At 38.5% G+C, this 16,934-nt stretch overlaps 1 protein-coding gene across 1 annotated transcript in view; it reads right to left on the bottom strand.

Moving 5' to 3' along the window:
* LOC137970830 (polycystin-1-like) overlaps positions 1-16,934 on the bottom strand; it is an 87,570-nt gene that overhangs the window by 19,698 nt on the left and 50,938 nt on the right. The window contains exons 16-18 of the mRNA XM_068817412.1: positions 13,635-13,796; positions 2,538-2,678; positions 955-1,107 (exon numbers count right to left, since the gene is read on the bottom strand). Coding sequence (XP_068673513.1) covers positions 955-1,107; positions 2,538-2,678; positions 13,635-13,796 — 456 coding nt within the window. The remainder of the gene's footprint in view (positions 1-954; positions 1,108-2,537; positions 2,679-13,634; positions 13,797-16,934) is intronic.

Raw genomic sequence — 16,934 nt, 5'->3', positions numbered from 1 at the left:
GAGGTACGACACGACCCAATTTGTCGGGATCATGTGTTCCCATCTTCACTGCCATTGCGTCTCATCGAGAGACAATTGCTTAAATTGTCCAAACAACTGCAAGGTTCACTTCCCTCTTAAGGAGTTTGTCTGAATTAGCTAACTTGTCCGCCCAAACCACTCTTTGCGACAAAGACCTCGAAATAGACAAGTGATTCTGGTCCTAAGTTACATGCGCTTAAAGGGGAAGGAAAGTTGGGGGTAAGGCGAGTGCCGAAATGGGGGGACTGGGGAGAGCTCTGGATCGTTTCTCCTTAGTCCCTCTCCATTTCGTCTCTCGCACTCTCCCATTCTCGTCCCCATCGCCCTTTTCGTTTCTCTTAGTCGGCGGGGCCTTGGCACGAGAAAACGAAGCCCTTCGTTTTCTCGTGCCAAGGCCCCGCCGACTAAGAGAAACGAAAAGGGCGATGGGGACGAGAATGGCACTCTCCGTCTCCCTCTTTTCCTCCCCTTTTAACGCTTGCCACGCAGGCTACTCCTACTACTACTTACGTAATTAACGCAAGCTACCAATACAGTAGAACACTTGCCTTCAAGGAATACATGATCCCATTTCTTCTTTCCAAGGTACTAGCATTTCTTGTTTGTTTTCGTGTGCTTGAGTACGGACAATATGAGTTCGAGCTCTTTTGAGCTCAAATTGCGCTTTACAGTTTCACTCAATCAGAGGCATAAGCGAGCTTAATTACTTAATTACGTCTTAAAGACGCGTTTTTCAGCGCATACTTAGTGCAAGCTACATGCATTGCGTACGGCTGTTTCGATGATCGCCTTTTGTTGTAATAGGTCAGTTTAGTTTCTAACAAAGCCGAGTTGCTATCGTTAACTGTTCAATTTATTCCATTAACTGAAACTATCTTTTAAAATGTTTTTAAGGCACCCTTCTCCCGATGCCATCATAATCTATAAACGTACCTCTCTAGAAGTGTTTATTGCACGAAGGACATTGTCTGTAGTACCAACTAAGATTTTTGCACATTCCTCTATTTGTTCGCTCGAGGCCTCTCCTCCCTTAGCTTGCTTTAAAATCGCGTCGCTGCCTTTCTTCGAGGAATCAGAAAGTTTGTGCTGTTGGACAAAAGAAATGGAAATAAATGCGCCAGCTGGTGCTATGCGCCTCGACACTAAATCCTATTGTTTAAAAGTTCGAATCTCTTGGAACAGTATTCAGAGATAGAAATCCCCAATCTGGGGCGCCCTACTACTATCTTTCTTCTCGCTAAAAAATACACATTTTGTCAGCTGTACCGTGTAAAGCAATCTAGCTTAAAATTTCAGCGTGTAAATGCAACTTATTATAAATACAAAACACTAGTTTATAAGTCTGAACGCTCGAAATTCCCGTGTTGCATATTAATTCAGACGAGTGCATATGCGTTGCATTCTTAAACTAGAGAGTCTTTTAAAGTTAATAATGGCGGGCCATTTAATAGGAAAATTCTAGTAAAAATAAACAAGCGTCTTTGTAAATCAAAGCTTACAACTTGGGTCACTTATTGTTTAGTCAAAGTGCTACTACGATCAAAAATCACTTCTCATTTTCCTTCACATTTCGAAAGTTCTTGAGCTGAATTATCGAAATGCGACATTTTATGCAATCAGTTCAAGAGAAAAACTATTTTGATGGGAATTTTTTCATTTAACGGTCCCCCATAAGCTGTTGTGGTTCTGACAGATAAGCACTCGGAGAGCTGGATCGAGGAGAATATGACTTCTTAAAAATGCAGTTTGTGAATGCGGCATAATTAGTATGCAGAACTGACACGAATTTGACAACCTGAAAACCAAAAACTCTCACGCTGCATACTAATTAGCCCCATTCAAACACTTCATTTTTAATGTAGTGAGTAAATGAGGTCACTTTCTCCACGATCCAGATCGCTGAAAGTCGCACCAAGTAATGGCGGTATGTTAAATGAAAAAAGTGGAGCTAAAATAAACAGTCTTCCTCTTGAAATTACAAAAAAAAATTCGCCTGTTGAGCATTCAACACAAATTCTATCGAAGTGTGATTTTTTTTTTTTTTTTTTTCATCGTACGTGTAGTTCCATTTTAACATAATTTTAAAATCCACACAAAAAGAAAAATTGATTGTTTTTGGTCATAGTAGTTCTTTAAGTCATCCATGAAAAGGTGGTGTTAATCTACTTTCCTTTGCCCGAAGTCTAGCCAGGTCTTACCACCTTCCATAATATTTGCGAGAATGGTTATAGTGCAAATTACAATACAACTAACTACCCTGAAAAAATCCCTCATTAATATCAACTTTCGCCAACGTTTCTCCACATGTTGTCAAAACTATCTGTCAGTTCGTCAACGATCTCTTAACGGCTAATTTACGCATAGACTCTTGCACTAATTCAAGATCATCATCACCATCATGCACCTATGTACAATTAAAATTGTTCACAGGCCTGAACTTAAACCCTCAGTTTATACCTTGATTGGCTCTTTGTCAATTTCTTGCTCCAAGTCCTCATTTTCATCGATCTACTTACGTTCATCTCTAGAGTGTTGTCTTCTGTCTTATTAGTAACTGCTGCTACAGCGGTAAACACTTGCGCCAGATCCTTTAAATCCATATCTTCCGACACTCCCGTGTCTTTCCCCAATAAGGCGTCCAAACATTTTTTCTTGATCTACGAATGAATACACGAAAAATTATTTTTAGAAAAGGTAAGCAAAACACGAGAGAGAGAGAGACAGACAGAGAGAGAGAGAGAGAGTTAGTTGGCCTAACTGCAACAATGGTAAGGGTAGTCGCTCCCTGACTTTGAGGGCAGTCAGCTTGGTCCAGTTCTTTGCTCCCAGGAAAGTAAAAGCGGATTAATCTCAATTAAAGAGAGAGTATTGCGGTATTGCGCATGTTCTTGCCGCAGCGAATGTCACCGGTTATAAGCCAATCGAAAGCGACGTTATAATTCGTGGGAGAAATTTACACGTACGCGTGAAAATTTCTCGCTCAGTCATCCGCGAAGTCGACCGCCCTTGGCTCATTAGTGATTGTTTATTAATCGAGTAATCTTTACACGTACGTGTACATTTCCCGCACGAATTATATTGTTGCTTCCGATTGGCTCATGATGACATTTGTTACGGCTAGAACGTGAGCAATACCGTGACACTCTCCCTTTAAACGCAGTAACATCAGGAGTCCATGACGAGGAGCAAACAACAGCAATATATTCCTGTCACAGCGTTTTCACAGACCGATTTATTCTTAGTTTGAATTTCCCGCAAATGAGACTCCTTCAAGAGCCCTTTGACCAATTAAAAGTAACTAACTCGACGTCATAGGGCCACCGAACCTGAACTACCTTCGTTTTTTTGCGGAAAAGGTAGTCGATCTGTAAAAATGCCGTGACATATGCTGAGAATGGGAGTTGTTCGCTCCTATTCATGGGCTCCTGGTTTCATCACTCGGAATATATTCCGAGCTTCAATCTGGATAAAATTTAGTTTTCTGTGCAGCAAAATGCATAATAGAATTAGGAAGCGGGGACTTCATTGGTTAAGGTGGCTTACTACAGTTTTCCGAAGAAAAATATAAAGATTTTTAAATCCGCGAAATTAAAGCAACAGGATGTCTCTTCTGAAGTGTAAGTCACTGCAATTGATGTAAAATCAATCCACGCATGCAAATTAGTTATCCACAAAGGTGGCAAAATATCACAGAAACCTTTTTCAACCAAAAATTTTATTGAAACAAACAACATATTTGCTATTAGAGGCAAAAAAACCCTTCATTTTCATTCCGTGCTTGCAAACAAGCAACACACACGAGAATAACTAAACAGCAAGAATTCCTGCCATCGTTATGCAAACATCTCAACCCACCTATGCAAATTAGTTCATATTTACGCAACACGATGAATCCACAAAGGCACCAAAATCTCAAAAAAACCTTTTTCAGCCAAAAATTCGATTGAAACAAAACACATATTTGCTATTAGCGGCAAAAAAGCCTTCCAATATCATTCCGTGTGTGCGAACAAGCAGCATACGCCGTGTCAACAACCCTACGCAACGAAATAAATTTCTCACTGGAGTTCAGGATAAAACCCTTTTCGATGAATCTTTTCCTTGAATAATGAAGCAAAAAATGGCCAACAAACTTTCTTTCAAATCATTTTTGACTAACAAGAATTTGTTTTTTTACCTGAAGACTGTGCAGAGTTGAGTGCAAATAAATAAAATTATAAATAGCCAGACAACAGAGATTCGACATCCACTCAAGGTGTTCGATTTGAGTTTGTTAGACCCAAATCCCCCGAGAAAAAGTTACTGGAGAATTTACCATTTGGTTTCAATATTGTACATAACATCCCAATCAGTAAAATATTAGAAATATAGCTTACTTTGATATCCGACGGCGAAAGATGCAATTGTTGTCGAAGTCCACAATTTATTCGTAGCTTTTAATGATTCCAGATATTCATAATTTACCGCTTGTGTCTTTTTTATCGAATTGACGTTCCATAAGAGCTCCAAAAGGGTATATTTCGTTTAAAGATCCACTTAAACTCCATTTGCGTTACAATGACTTCTACGCCATTGCAGGTTAATTACTGTGTCCACCGGATAAAATCTACGCATTTCTACTACCCTCTGAAACGTACCAAAAATAAGCGCAGAAAACTCTACGCACAAAGACAATACTTAGCAGGGGAGTGACAGGAAAGACCTATTGCGCAACTTTTCCATTTTCATGACTCGGAAAAAAACAAAATTATAACGGAAAAACACAACTCATATTAATTATGACTGGATTGCCATTCGGCAACCCAGTAATAATCTTCCTCTGTTCCCACTTCAAGGCCGTTACTACACTCCCCACAAGAATGTAACCTTTGCTTATTTTCATGTTGTATCAGCCCTCGTTCACAGAAGGTAAACAGCCATTTGCCAAACTCACCGTGACAACCGCACTTCATTAAATCTTTTGAAATGCAACTATCTATAACAAACAACATTCCCCTGAGTTGAACCGTTGACCCTGGGAGTATCCATATCCATGTAAAGCCTGTTGCACTGGCATAAAGACAGGATAATAACGGCTGTTTGTTCGTAACCTAGCCGTAATATTAATCTTGGATTCTTATACTGCGTTCGACAATCGAATAAGAAGCTCCACACAGAATCCATGCGAGCGTCCCTGAAAACAACGATGCTTACGGAAAATTTTCCCAAGTCGTTTCGAAACCGACATTTAGACCTGAACAAACTTGGGAAGCGTCCTCCTCTGTCAATGCAACGACAAAATCGGCTATTCAGTCCTTCAGTCCAATTTGCTTTTAGATCCTCTAAACCTTCCAAACTAAATGCATCTATTTCTGTGCCTCAGATATTCCGAGTAAACGCTTCTAGAGCGTCTTGTTCAATCTAACTTGGGTAATAAATATATATATATATATACAGCGTTTTGCAAAAATTTTGAACCCCCCAGAATATAATTCATATATCTGCATATTTGCATGTCTAGTTAATGTCAGGTGCAATTTTCCGCAAGAATTGTTTCGCTTGTGAAATAAGCATGGATTTGCCCGGTAGGTGTGAATTTCTCATGTTAAGAGATATTTCTCGCATTAAATTTGCGAAATCTAACGACTGCATTAAGAAAAAGAAACCTTTGTGAAACTAAAAAGTTGTCAACCCACTGTGACTGTACTAATTTTCAAATTGCAATGTATAGCAAGGACTTGCGCTGACGTGTAATCAGCCTCAAATATCAGTGCCGTTTTAGCAACAGACGGATAGCTCGTCTGTTGGATATGCATAAGAGTACAGTGAAGCGAATTCTAAGAAAATTCTTACTTACGGGTGATGTGCAGTGCTTTAAAGTTGGAAGGCCTAATATCTCCAGTCTTCACGTTCACGAACAATTTGTATTGGTAGAAACAGCACTAAAAGACCCTTCTATGACATTAGAAGAGCTTCTTTGGGAAATTCAACATTCGACTGGCTCGCAGTACTGTTTATCCACCGTCAAAAGAAAGCTTCGGAGGTTTGGCTTCTCATTTAAGCAGGTCGGTGTTACCAGTTGTCGAATAAATATTTTTAGTGTCTTTTTACCTAGTATCCCGTTGTTTAACACCCAGTCCCAAATCTAACTTCCGAGTGCATGTTTTCCTAATTTTAGCTTTGCAAAGTAGCTGTACAACAAAGCGATACTTTAAGAGAGGAGTTCCGAGCAAGCATATCGCAATATGACCCAGAGATGCTCCTATTTCTTGACGAAACCGGATTTGTGAGTTCTTATGTTTTGATTTATGGTGTCCAATGTTGCTGCTGTTGAGATACTCGGATGACTATGATGATCAATAATACTATTATTATTATTATTATTATTATTATTATTATTATTATTATTATTATTATTATTATTATTATTATTATTATTCAGGACAGACGTTTAGTGAGGAGATGGGGATATGGGTTAAAAGGAACCCGCGCTTGCATCAAGAGATACGTGACATGGGCTCCTCGTGTGTCAGCAATAGCTGTAATGGGTTCAAGCGACATCCGTTGTATCTCAACAATGAGAGGAAGTGTGAATGGAGACAAATTTATCCAGTTTTTACAAGACGACCTTGTACCTATGCTACAGCCTTTTGATGGAATGAACCTCAACTCCATCGTAGTTATGGGTAGGTATGAAAGGAAAAGGCATAGAATTGCGGAAAGTGCGTGTTTATCACAACTTGGAATGTTAAAGTTGTTTGTAATCGTTTTCAGATAATGCTGCTATTCACCATGTTCCAAGGGTAAGGGATATTATTGAAGGTACCGGAGCACTGCTGATTTATTTACCACCCTACAGCCCTGACTACAATCCGCTAGAGAAACTCTTCAGCAAAGTAAAAGGCCACATAAGAAGAAATGACGTTGTTTTTCAAGCCACTGATAACCCAGAAGCCTTTATTGTTGAAAGCTTCCATCATGTGACAAGTCAGGATTGCAATAATTACTTCCAGCATGCTGAGTACATCTAACCTAATATACATGCACCTCTTTGTAACATGCACTCTTTTGTTGCTACTTTATCACCGTTTACTCGATGTTACATTTTACATTCTTCGATTCTTTAACAGAAAAAGAAAACCTAACAACTTCTAAGTGTCCATTTCTCGTAGGATTTTTTCCTTTTGTTGGCGGTATTCATCTTCAGTGAGGACGTTGTCAGCGAGTAGCTGTTTTAAGTCCTTAAGCTGGTTTATCAGCTGTCCCCGTTTTTCAACCTGAAAAAAAATAAGCAAAACAGACTTATTCAAATGTCGATTCCTGGTTTCTTTCTTTTTTGATAACGTAAAATACGTTTCTCTGCACTAACGTCATACGATGTGCTAGGCTGTAGTTGCTGATTACGGGATCCCAAAGCCGTCATGGATGCGGCTACTGCCGCTGCCACGGTCTCAGCTATAGATGTTCCCTGGTCTGTTTTTTTCTGTGCTGGGGTGCCCTCTCTAAAATATGGTACGTTTGGAGGTTCGTCCTCAGAATGGTGTGTGCCAACAACCTGTTTAAAAGAACCCTGTGAGCTCTAGTAGCATTTTGCGCGAGTCTTTATTTAATGGTTTACATGATAAAAGCCTTCTCTGATTCAAATTCACTGGGGAACGAGAGTAATCTATTTATACCAGCATATTTGCCCATGCACGAAGTTTATAATCAGGCCAACGTCCCGCATGTTTTTTCTGTAAAGCACTGAACTTTCCATCCACTTTGGATTTTTTGGCTCGTTTTTCTGAAACTTCATCCTCGTGTCCTTCATCTTCACCCGAAGAGGTCAGGCCTTTAAAAAAATTTTAACGACAAGTTTAATAAACGTGATATTGCACATGGATACATGAGAGGTTAGTGAATTGTTAAAAGAGTTTCATTCCGCACTTACGCTTCTCTCGTTTCCTCTTATTGCTTTCTTTTTTCATTGACGAAGACATCTCAACGTGTGGGTCAACCCACAAGTTTATTTGGCCATCCACTTCCGTGTCATACGCAGACTGTAAAGTGCGGGCGTCGACTATGTGAAATTTTTTGTTTCCCCGGCCTTCAATGAAGTACCCGATTTGAAAAGATGTATTTTCAGCTGGTTGCATCAAATTCGAGTACTTTTGAAGCAAGTACTCCTTCAGTTCCTCGGCAAACGTAAATTTGGGAATATCCGTGAGCTCGAAATGCACAAATTTAGATTTCTTTTTCTTGTCCAAGATGCGAAGATGGACTTTGAATTTTTCTGTGCTTGTTTCCTGCTGCATCTCTTCCCGGTGTCTCAACAACAAATCTCAACAACATTGCATCCACGTGGGCCATTTATATAACGTCAGACAAAGGGTGAGAAAAACTATAATTAATTCCCTAGATGATCACCCTTAATTAACAACCTATCACGCCCACCACGCGCTGAATACTAGTAGCTGCAACAAAGTGCATGGTTTTCTTTATAACTGGGGGGCCTAAAACTGACGTGATTGTTATAGGTATATGGGAATAGTGCGAATGACCCTTGCAGTTGTTGTAACTTGACTCAAAGACATGTCGAAACATACACTCAGCTGGTGATGAAAAAATTGTAAAAACAGTTCTGACGTGTGTCTGTAAAGTGTGAAATATCCCTTGACACGAGAGATTCACACCTACTTGGCAACTGCACCTGACATGAACTGGGCACGCAAATATAAATATATATCAATATATATTCTGGGGGGTTCAAAATTTTTGCAAAACGCTGTATATATATATATATATATATATATATATACATATATATGGCAAATTATGGTATCCGTACGTGAAGGTCCGTACGTGAAGGTCCGTACGTACGTGAAGGTCCGTACGTGAAGGTGCTACTTTTGAATCTTCCACTCTGCCTTGTCACTGAACTGGTAATGGTATCCTTGACTCGCACCTGACGTCATGGAGCATGTTGGTGTACTGAATAATAGCGAAGAAGTCTTTTTGGAATTTGGCCCTATCATCATGCAAAACCCGAGCCATATTTACTGGGTTGCCGTATGGCAATCCTAGTCGGAAAATTGGTAGATTTCTCCGTTTTTTTTTTATTTTCCGTGTCGGTAAAAGTCTTGCCTGTCACTCCCCTGGTAAGTGGTGTCTTTGTGCATAGAGCCTTCTACGCATATTTTCTTAGGATCCAGAGGGTAGTGGAAATGCGTAGATTTCTCTTTTGGACACAGTAGAATCATTAACTTAACCTGCAATGGCGTCGAAAGTCATGTAACGCGAATGGCGTTTTAGTGGATCCTTAAACAAAATATACCCTTATGGAGCTCAATAATGGAAAGTCAGTTGGATAAACTAGGCAGGCGGTGAAATACAAACACCTGGAATCTTAAAAGCGACGAATAATGGACTTCGACAACAATCTAGCGCCCGTCGAGCCGAAATCAAAGTCAGCTGTGTTTCTCAAATAATATTTTACCAATTGTGCTGTTATGTAGAACACTGAAACCAAATGGAAAATTCTCTGATAACTTATGGGTTCAACAAAGACAGAGAACGAATCGAACATCTTACGTGGATCTGTGATCAACTCTGCACGGTCTTCACGTAAAAAATAATAATTGGAAATGTGACCCCAAGAATTATTTGAAAGAAAAGCTGTCGTGTATTTTGTGCTTCATTATTCAAGGAAAAGGTTCTTCGTGTAAACGGTTTGATCCTGAAATTTAGTTTGTTGCAATATTGCGCATATTTGACACGATGGAGTTTCTTCTCCTCACGCACGTAATGAAATAGAAGTGGTTTTTGCCTCTAATAGCAAATATGTTGTTTGTTTCAAAAAAATTGTTCGCCGGAAAAGGTGGCCTTTATGAATTCATCACGTTTTATGATATGCGAGCGTAAGTGGATAGTTTTTATGGCAATAGTAAAGCATTTTCTTGTCAAAATGAGGTTAGCGTCTTTCTGGTGTGTTAAGTTGATTAAATCGTGAGTTCGTATTTGCCGTCTGCCGCGTAACCTTGATATCCACTCTCAAAATTACCTCCAGAACCTACTTTTTGCGTAGAATAAGCTTTTAGAATAATGTTCTTGTTTTGCATAAAGCAAGCTAACAAAATCTGTACCTTGTTGAGTTCGCATTTGTTAGCGTTAATAGTATTTTCCGTCCGATGCTTCTGTTTTTTGAGGGGTATATTGGTTTGGTCTCCCATCCGGATACTAACCCTGCCGGACAGGACTTAACTTCAGTGAACGTTGGTATTACAAAGCTGGTGAAAAGAAGTTGTGAGGGAACTTGAAAATTATCAACATGTCAGCCCAGAAGCCAATGTTTCTCGCTTCTGTTTTATTTGTTATTCTTCAGAGACTGGAATGCTGTAGTTCAATACCACACAATTCAGTGCCTTCTGATTTTCTGTAACACGTACCACAGGCAACCCAGTGTATGCTTCACGGAAGCATCTCGTTGCTTTCATTTTGTACATCAACATGGCCGTCTAATCACGCGAGTGGAAGCCAAGAATTCATTATTCTGATCATTATGCTATGTCTCAGTAATATCTTCAGTTGACACTCTGCCACCACAGTCTCCATTATTAAAAGTAACGAAAATACCACAACTGACTTGGATTGCGTTTACCCAGCTAAATTTGTAAACTTTCTGTAAATAATTCTTTTTCAATCCCGGCGGTTATTGAGGAATTTGTTGCTTAAAAACTCCAGTTTAGCCAACTGAAAAACGTTCTGCTGATTTCTTGTTCATTGACAAAGTATTCAATTTCGTCGTTTCGTCACGGCGTTTCATCGTTGCGTTGTGGCGTTTCATCGTTTCGACTCGCCCACTAAGGGAATATATAATTCGATGCACATTACATGGGGTGTTACTTGATTTCGTGCATTTATACATGATGTATTTATCCATTATTTGCTCTCTCCCGATTGAAAATGGATTATTTGAAAAGCTGCGTATGCCACAGCATTTAATTCGTCTTGAATCGATTGAATGATCGTTTTTATGAAACTGAAAATGGAATTGGATATCTAGTAACACACCTTGACAGAGTTTTCTATATTCTAGCACATGCATCTTCGTTATTTAACATTCCTCCTCAGCTGGAGTGTTTGTTGCAAAGAGCTCATCAAATGTTTGTTGTTCTTGGTGGTGATGACAATGCAAGTCATCACAAAGGCAGTTGTTCAAGTTTACAGAATACCGGGGTCGTCCCAGCATTATGTAGATATTCCTATAGAACTTCTAGAACAATACCTTAACCTGGGCTACTTTACTGTGAATCAAGACGATCCGACGACGCATCATTGAATATCAACTCCATTTTGAAAAAACACTGTATTACAATGTACCTGAATCATTCCTTATTCACTTCCATTAATGTTCTTGTTTTTGTTCATTTTTCAGCTTAATGTAATCGCTTAGTATTGCATTGCGCATCCCTACTGCGCACGATTTTCGCGTCATTAGCGCGCACACATGAGCACGTGCGCGTACAAAGCGCAAGAGATTTCCCTCAAACTAAGCCCGATAGCGAAATAAATACTTTTTTCTCTCAAACGAGCACGGTGACCGCCGATTTTTTTTTCAGGTTTTTGCTAAGAGCAGTCTAATAAACAACATATTTGAAGAAGAAAAAAGTTTGATAGTAGAACATGATTTTTTTTGGAAAACAGTTCCGTACTGGTGTGTTTTAGCCAAGGCGAGGACTTCAAGCTAACCACGGATCTGTCCCAAAAAGTGCATTGTTCCCACAACCACGCAATCAAAAACGGCGTAAATGAAGCAATACTGCTTATGTGAATAAAACAAGCTTTATTTTTAAAATAAGATTTTGTGTCTTTGAAGTAACAAAGACTTAATTCTGTACGAAGGTGATTCGAATTTTTAACGCCCAACCAGTAAAAAATACCCCATTTTAAGAGCCTGCTGACGCGTAAACAAGCAAGGTGACCCCATTTTTTTATTGCATTTTTTTAATGTTCATATCGTGAATGTTAATTATGCCAAGTTTCCAAAAAAGTTTGATAGTAGAACAATTTCAAGGGAAGTACCTTAATTAGTAGGTTTGAGGTAGAAAGTGAGCAAACAAAACCAACCACACAAAGCAAAACAATGACGCGATGCAACTACATCTAAACAGGAAACCATTCTCGGGCTTTGGATGTAAGCAGATAAACTTTAAGCTCATTTCTTTGGAGAGAGGAAGCATTTTTTATACATTAAGGTACTTTATTCCAGTTATCGCCTGCAGCAAATCTAACACTGAATTTGCCATAATTATTTCTTGGCCGAGGTATAAACAGATTTTGGTTTGATCTTGAACATATACAATATCGATGGGCCTCTCTGATTTTTGTGAAATGGGAGTCATAAATATCAGGAAGCAAGTTATTTTGATGTTTGTATACAAGCTCACCCATTTGCAAGTTAGTAATTTGAAATACGTTCAGTATACGTAAGCAAGTAAACAAGGGTCTGCTATGATCTGGTCAGCCTGATTGTGTTATAATCCTTAATACTCTTTTTTGTAGTAGTAGTAAAAAACAATTTAATTTAGTGGAGTAGGTACTTCCCCAAGACAGTGCAGTACGACAGATGTGAGTAAGATTGAGCTAAATATTGACATTTTAAAATATTCAAGGTAAGATGGGAACAAACTTTGTAAATAATACCAGCACATTTAGATCATCAAGAGTTTTTTCCTTCTTCCAGCTGGTTGGGACAAAATGATGCTTCCCAGCCGCTCTTCCCGATAAATTTGTTCATTTCTACCTTTGTAAAAAGCGACATTTTCTTCACTAGAGAGAACCTAACACTTAAAGGTTTCGGAAATTTTTGCCTCAGTTTTGTTTAAGAAACCTCAACAGAGTATTCACAGAGTATTAACAACAGCACAACTCGCACCCTGCTTGGCAAATTTTCGCTTTTTGTACAACAAGTTCGGATTCCGATCAATAAGAAAACTGTCTTTCCCTTGAATAATGTATTCCTCGACTCTTAAAAAAGCAATAGCAACAGAAAGAAAAAGAAGAGCTCTTTTTAATTTCTTCAAACAGATGACTTGATTTTACACAATTATGACAAGCCGGATCGAACGATGTAAGCTTACTAAAGTTTAAATATTACCTCTTTACAATTTGAGCTTTGGGCAAATCGTTCCAACATTTCAGCCAAAACCGTAGCTCATCATTTTTTAATACCGATGACCTTCTGGTACTTAAAGAAGAACCAGGAATGTAATTTTCTGCACGTCGGTCGTTCGTTTTCTCCTTACCTCCTCAAAAATACTGCTTGTTTATCCTAAAACGCCTCGATATCATGTTTGGCCGCTAACTCGACCCAGGTTGCCCGCCATTTATGAATTCGGTGTATGTATTCTATCTTTCTTTAAAATAAAAAAAAGCGGTTTTTGTTGTTGTTGTTGTTGTTATCGTAATTAATAATAATGATAATTAACTTTCATCGTTATCGTTATCGTTATCGTTATCGCAATCAGTCCTGTCAAGCGTTATGTCAAGCTCTAACTAGGCCCGGATCGGTGGCCATTAGGGATATACCAAACATATATTGACTGACAAGCACCCAGCAGTGATGTCTCTATCACACTCGGGAGAAAATTATCTACCTCTGTTATGTTCTCTTTAGCTTCATCCCCCTGGGTATCCAACACCCGCGCGAGGCTTAGAACAAGACTGGCTGCTTCGTTCACATTTCCACCGGCAGATAATTGCTCTAGATCACCAGCCGTTTTTGTTAGTTCCTCAACAGTAAAATTCTTCTTCTTAACCTGGAAAGCAAACAATGCAGTGGCATAGTACCTTCCCCTTGAAGAGCAATTATCATTATGTTTATTGTCAAAGGAAAAAATAGCCGCACTGCGTTTCGAACAGGTGGAAAGATTCATTTTAGCGAAAAAAATATTTTGGGGTTATAGGCACTTTAAAGACGGTCTTTCCTTTGTTCTTGTGTCCACAAAGCGCTGCAAGTAGTCTCCCGGGACATTACCCAACGAAGCATAGATGATGTCTGCTTTTTGCGCCAGCTTAATTTCTTCACTTTTTAAACCTGTTTTTCCTAGGACTTGTAATGCTATGGTCGTATGCAAATTCACTTCTTCTTAAGAAATGGTATGCAAATTTCCATCTTCTTGAATCTCAATAACTTATTATTATTATTATTATTATTATTATTATTATTGTTATTATTACTATTATTACTATTATTATTATTTGTAGTAGTAGTAGTAGTAATAGTAGTAGTGGTTTGAGATTTAATATAATTGATTAGCTCGTTTATTCCTCTTGTTATTGAATGTTTTTGAATGTTTTATTTTTAATTGTAAACGGTTTTTTAATACATTTTTGGCTAATTTTGTGAAAATTATATAGGTTTAAACGACGGAATGTTTTATCTTCATTAATCAACATTAGTATAATTTTCTTTGCATTGCTACTTTGGTCACCAAGCACATCCTGTAATCTATATTATAGTTTATTTGTATCTTTGTTAACATTGTTGCAATTCTATATCAAGATATGATTGACCGTTTCGTTTCTCTAATGGCACAGGCCACACAGTGAGTTCTCTTGCGACTTATCAATCTTGACCTTTATGGCATTGGTTACTATTATTATTATTATTATTATTATTAATATTATTATTATTATTATTATTATTATTAAAATTATTATTGTTATTGTTATTGTTATTGTTATTGTTATTGTTATCATTATTATTATTATTATTATTATTATTATTATTATCATCATCATTATCATCATGACAGCAGTGTTAAACGTCTATTTGCTAAACATTAGAATGGCACAAAACCTAGAGGCCATGTTGGCTAACTAATCTCCACAATATATATAAAATGTATCTAGATTATAAAAAATATATAAATATAACAAATACCAATATTAAGATAGCTAAGAGTCCTTTATTTAGTTTTCTGTCCACTAAACCAAAGTTGATAACTTTGGTAACATTTGCTTAGTCCAGTGTCTTAAGGTTTTCTTCAAGTCTTTAAGAATCATATGGTAATTTGATTTGATAGTTCCAATTAAATTAATCAATGCTTTACGCGAATACAAAAGTGTTTTGAAAAAACGCGCAATGTCCAAGGTCAACGAAATTACAGCTTTCTGCATTTTTAAGAGCACTTGACTGCCTTTCCTTCCCACCAACTTGGTCATCTTTTCTTCCAACTCTACGGAATATCCACCAAGAACGTCCATAACGACGTTTTACTGTTCCAGCTTGTATCCTTTGAATTGCTGTTTTAACTCATCTATGAGAGGGCCATACTTGCGGATCTTTTCCGCGTCTTTCTTGCCGCGATTTTTGGTCCATGGGCAGCTCATTTCCAGTGTTGCGATCTTCTTGTCTTTGTGGTTAATGATGCGGGCATCTATCCTGTTAGCACGTACTTCAGTATTTTCCGTGTACACGGGGACGTGTTTTTAAGTGTTTAATCACCTTTTCTTCATCCACCCTTACATCTGTGCCTTGAACCTGCTGCCCTCTCTTGAAGTTAATTATTGAACATTTCTGCGACTTCCATTCCAGACCAATATCTTTCCTTGCATCTTTGGTGGTTTTGAGGACGGTGTTGAGCTTACTTTCAGAAGTTTCACAAATCTTAAGGTCATCAATATACAATGAATTTGTGATCTTCCAGTCTATTGGTTTCGATAACTTATAGCCATCGGTTGCTTTCAATTTCCATGCCATGTTTAAATACAGAGTGAACAGACGAGGGTCGGGCATAACGCGTCTCCTTGTGGTAACCCTTTGTTAAATATGATATCACACTGTTCCTGACCTTGACTCGTTTTATAGCAACGATGCGTGTATTCCAGCTGTTAGTCAGATTGCTGATGATATTGCATATCCAAAGAAGGAGTCGGTGAACCTTCATGATCTTGAGAAGCGGCCACGAGTTGTGAGACATAGAGTCATAATCTTTTCCTTTTATGGCAATCTTTCGATCTATCAGGAGACTATCCATCGTGCTACTGCACCCTTTGTTCTTTCTCTATCAAGCTATACTGTTCTAAGTGATTATCAATAGGGACAAGCAGACAGGAAGTGAACCATTTGTACAATGTATTCAAGCAAGTAATTGGCCTTTGATTGTCACTCGTAAAGTTACCAGGTTTGGGTATTGAGGGTTTGCATCTGACGTCACGGCGGCCATGTTGGTGTACAGAACAATGAAGTAAAATGCCTTTTGGGAATTTGACTCTATTATTATGCTAAACTTGGGAAGTTCCCAAAAGACCTTTTCGCTGTTGTTCTTTCAAACAAGATGGCCGCCGTGACGTCACGTGCAATCAAACGATTTTCTATTGGGTGTTTTCATCTGACGTCACGGCGGCCATGTTGGTGTACAGAACAATGCAGTAAAATGCCTTTTGGGAATTTGACCTCTATTTTTATGCAAAACTTGTGGGGCCATTTTCTATTGTTTTGTACACCAACATGGCCGTCTCGTCACGTGGATGAAAACCAAGAATCACTGTTAATTTTCCTTCCGAAAACCACAGTTGAAATTCCTCCATGCTTCTCGTGATGGTTTAGAATGCCTTAATGATGTCATTGTCATTTTCCACCAAAAGTTGACAATCCTATCTGGTCCAGGGGCACTCCAATTCTTCTTTCTCCTCATCTCACTCCTGATCGTTTCTTCATGCACATAGTGGCTACTTTCATCTGGGCTCTCTCTCCTGTTATTCATCATGTCTAATACTACCGTGTTTATATTTTCCAAATCCTTTAAAGACGGTCTTTCCTTTGTTCTTGTGTCCACAAAGCGCTGCGAGTAGTCTCCCGGGACATTACCCAACGAAGCATAGATGATGTCTACTTTTTGCGCCAGCTTAATTGCTTCACTATTTAAACCTGTTTCTCCTGGGACTTGTAA

Source organism: Montipora foliosa, chromosome 9 (genome assembly GCF_036669935.1).
Source record: "Montipora foliosa isolate CH-2021 chromosome 9, ASM3666993v2, whole genome shotgun sequence".
Taxonomy (NCBI): domain Eukaryota; kingdom Metazoa; phylum Cnidaria; class Anthozoa; order Scleractinia; family Acroporidae; genus Montipora; species Montipora foliosa.
The sequence above is the reverse complement of the archived record's forward strand: the minus strand, read 5'-3'. Positions and strand labels throughout refer to the sequence as shown.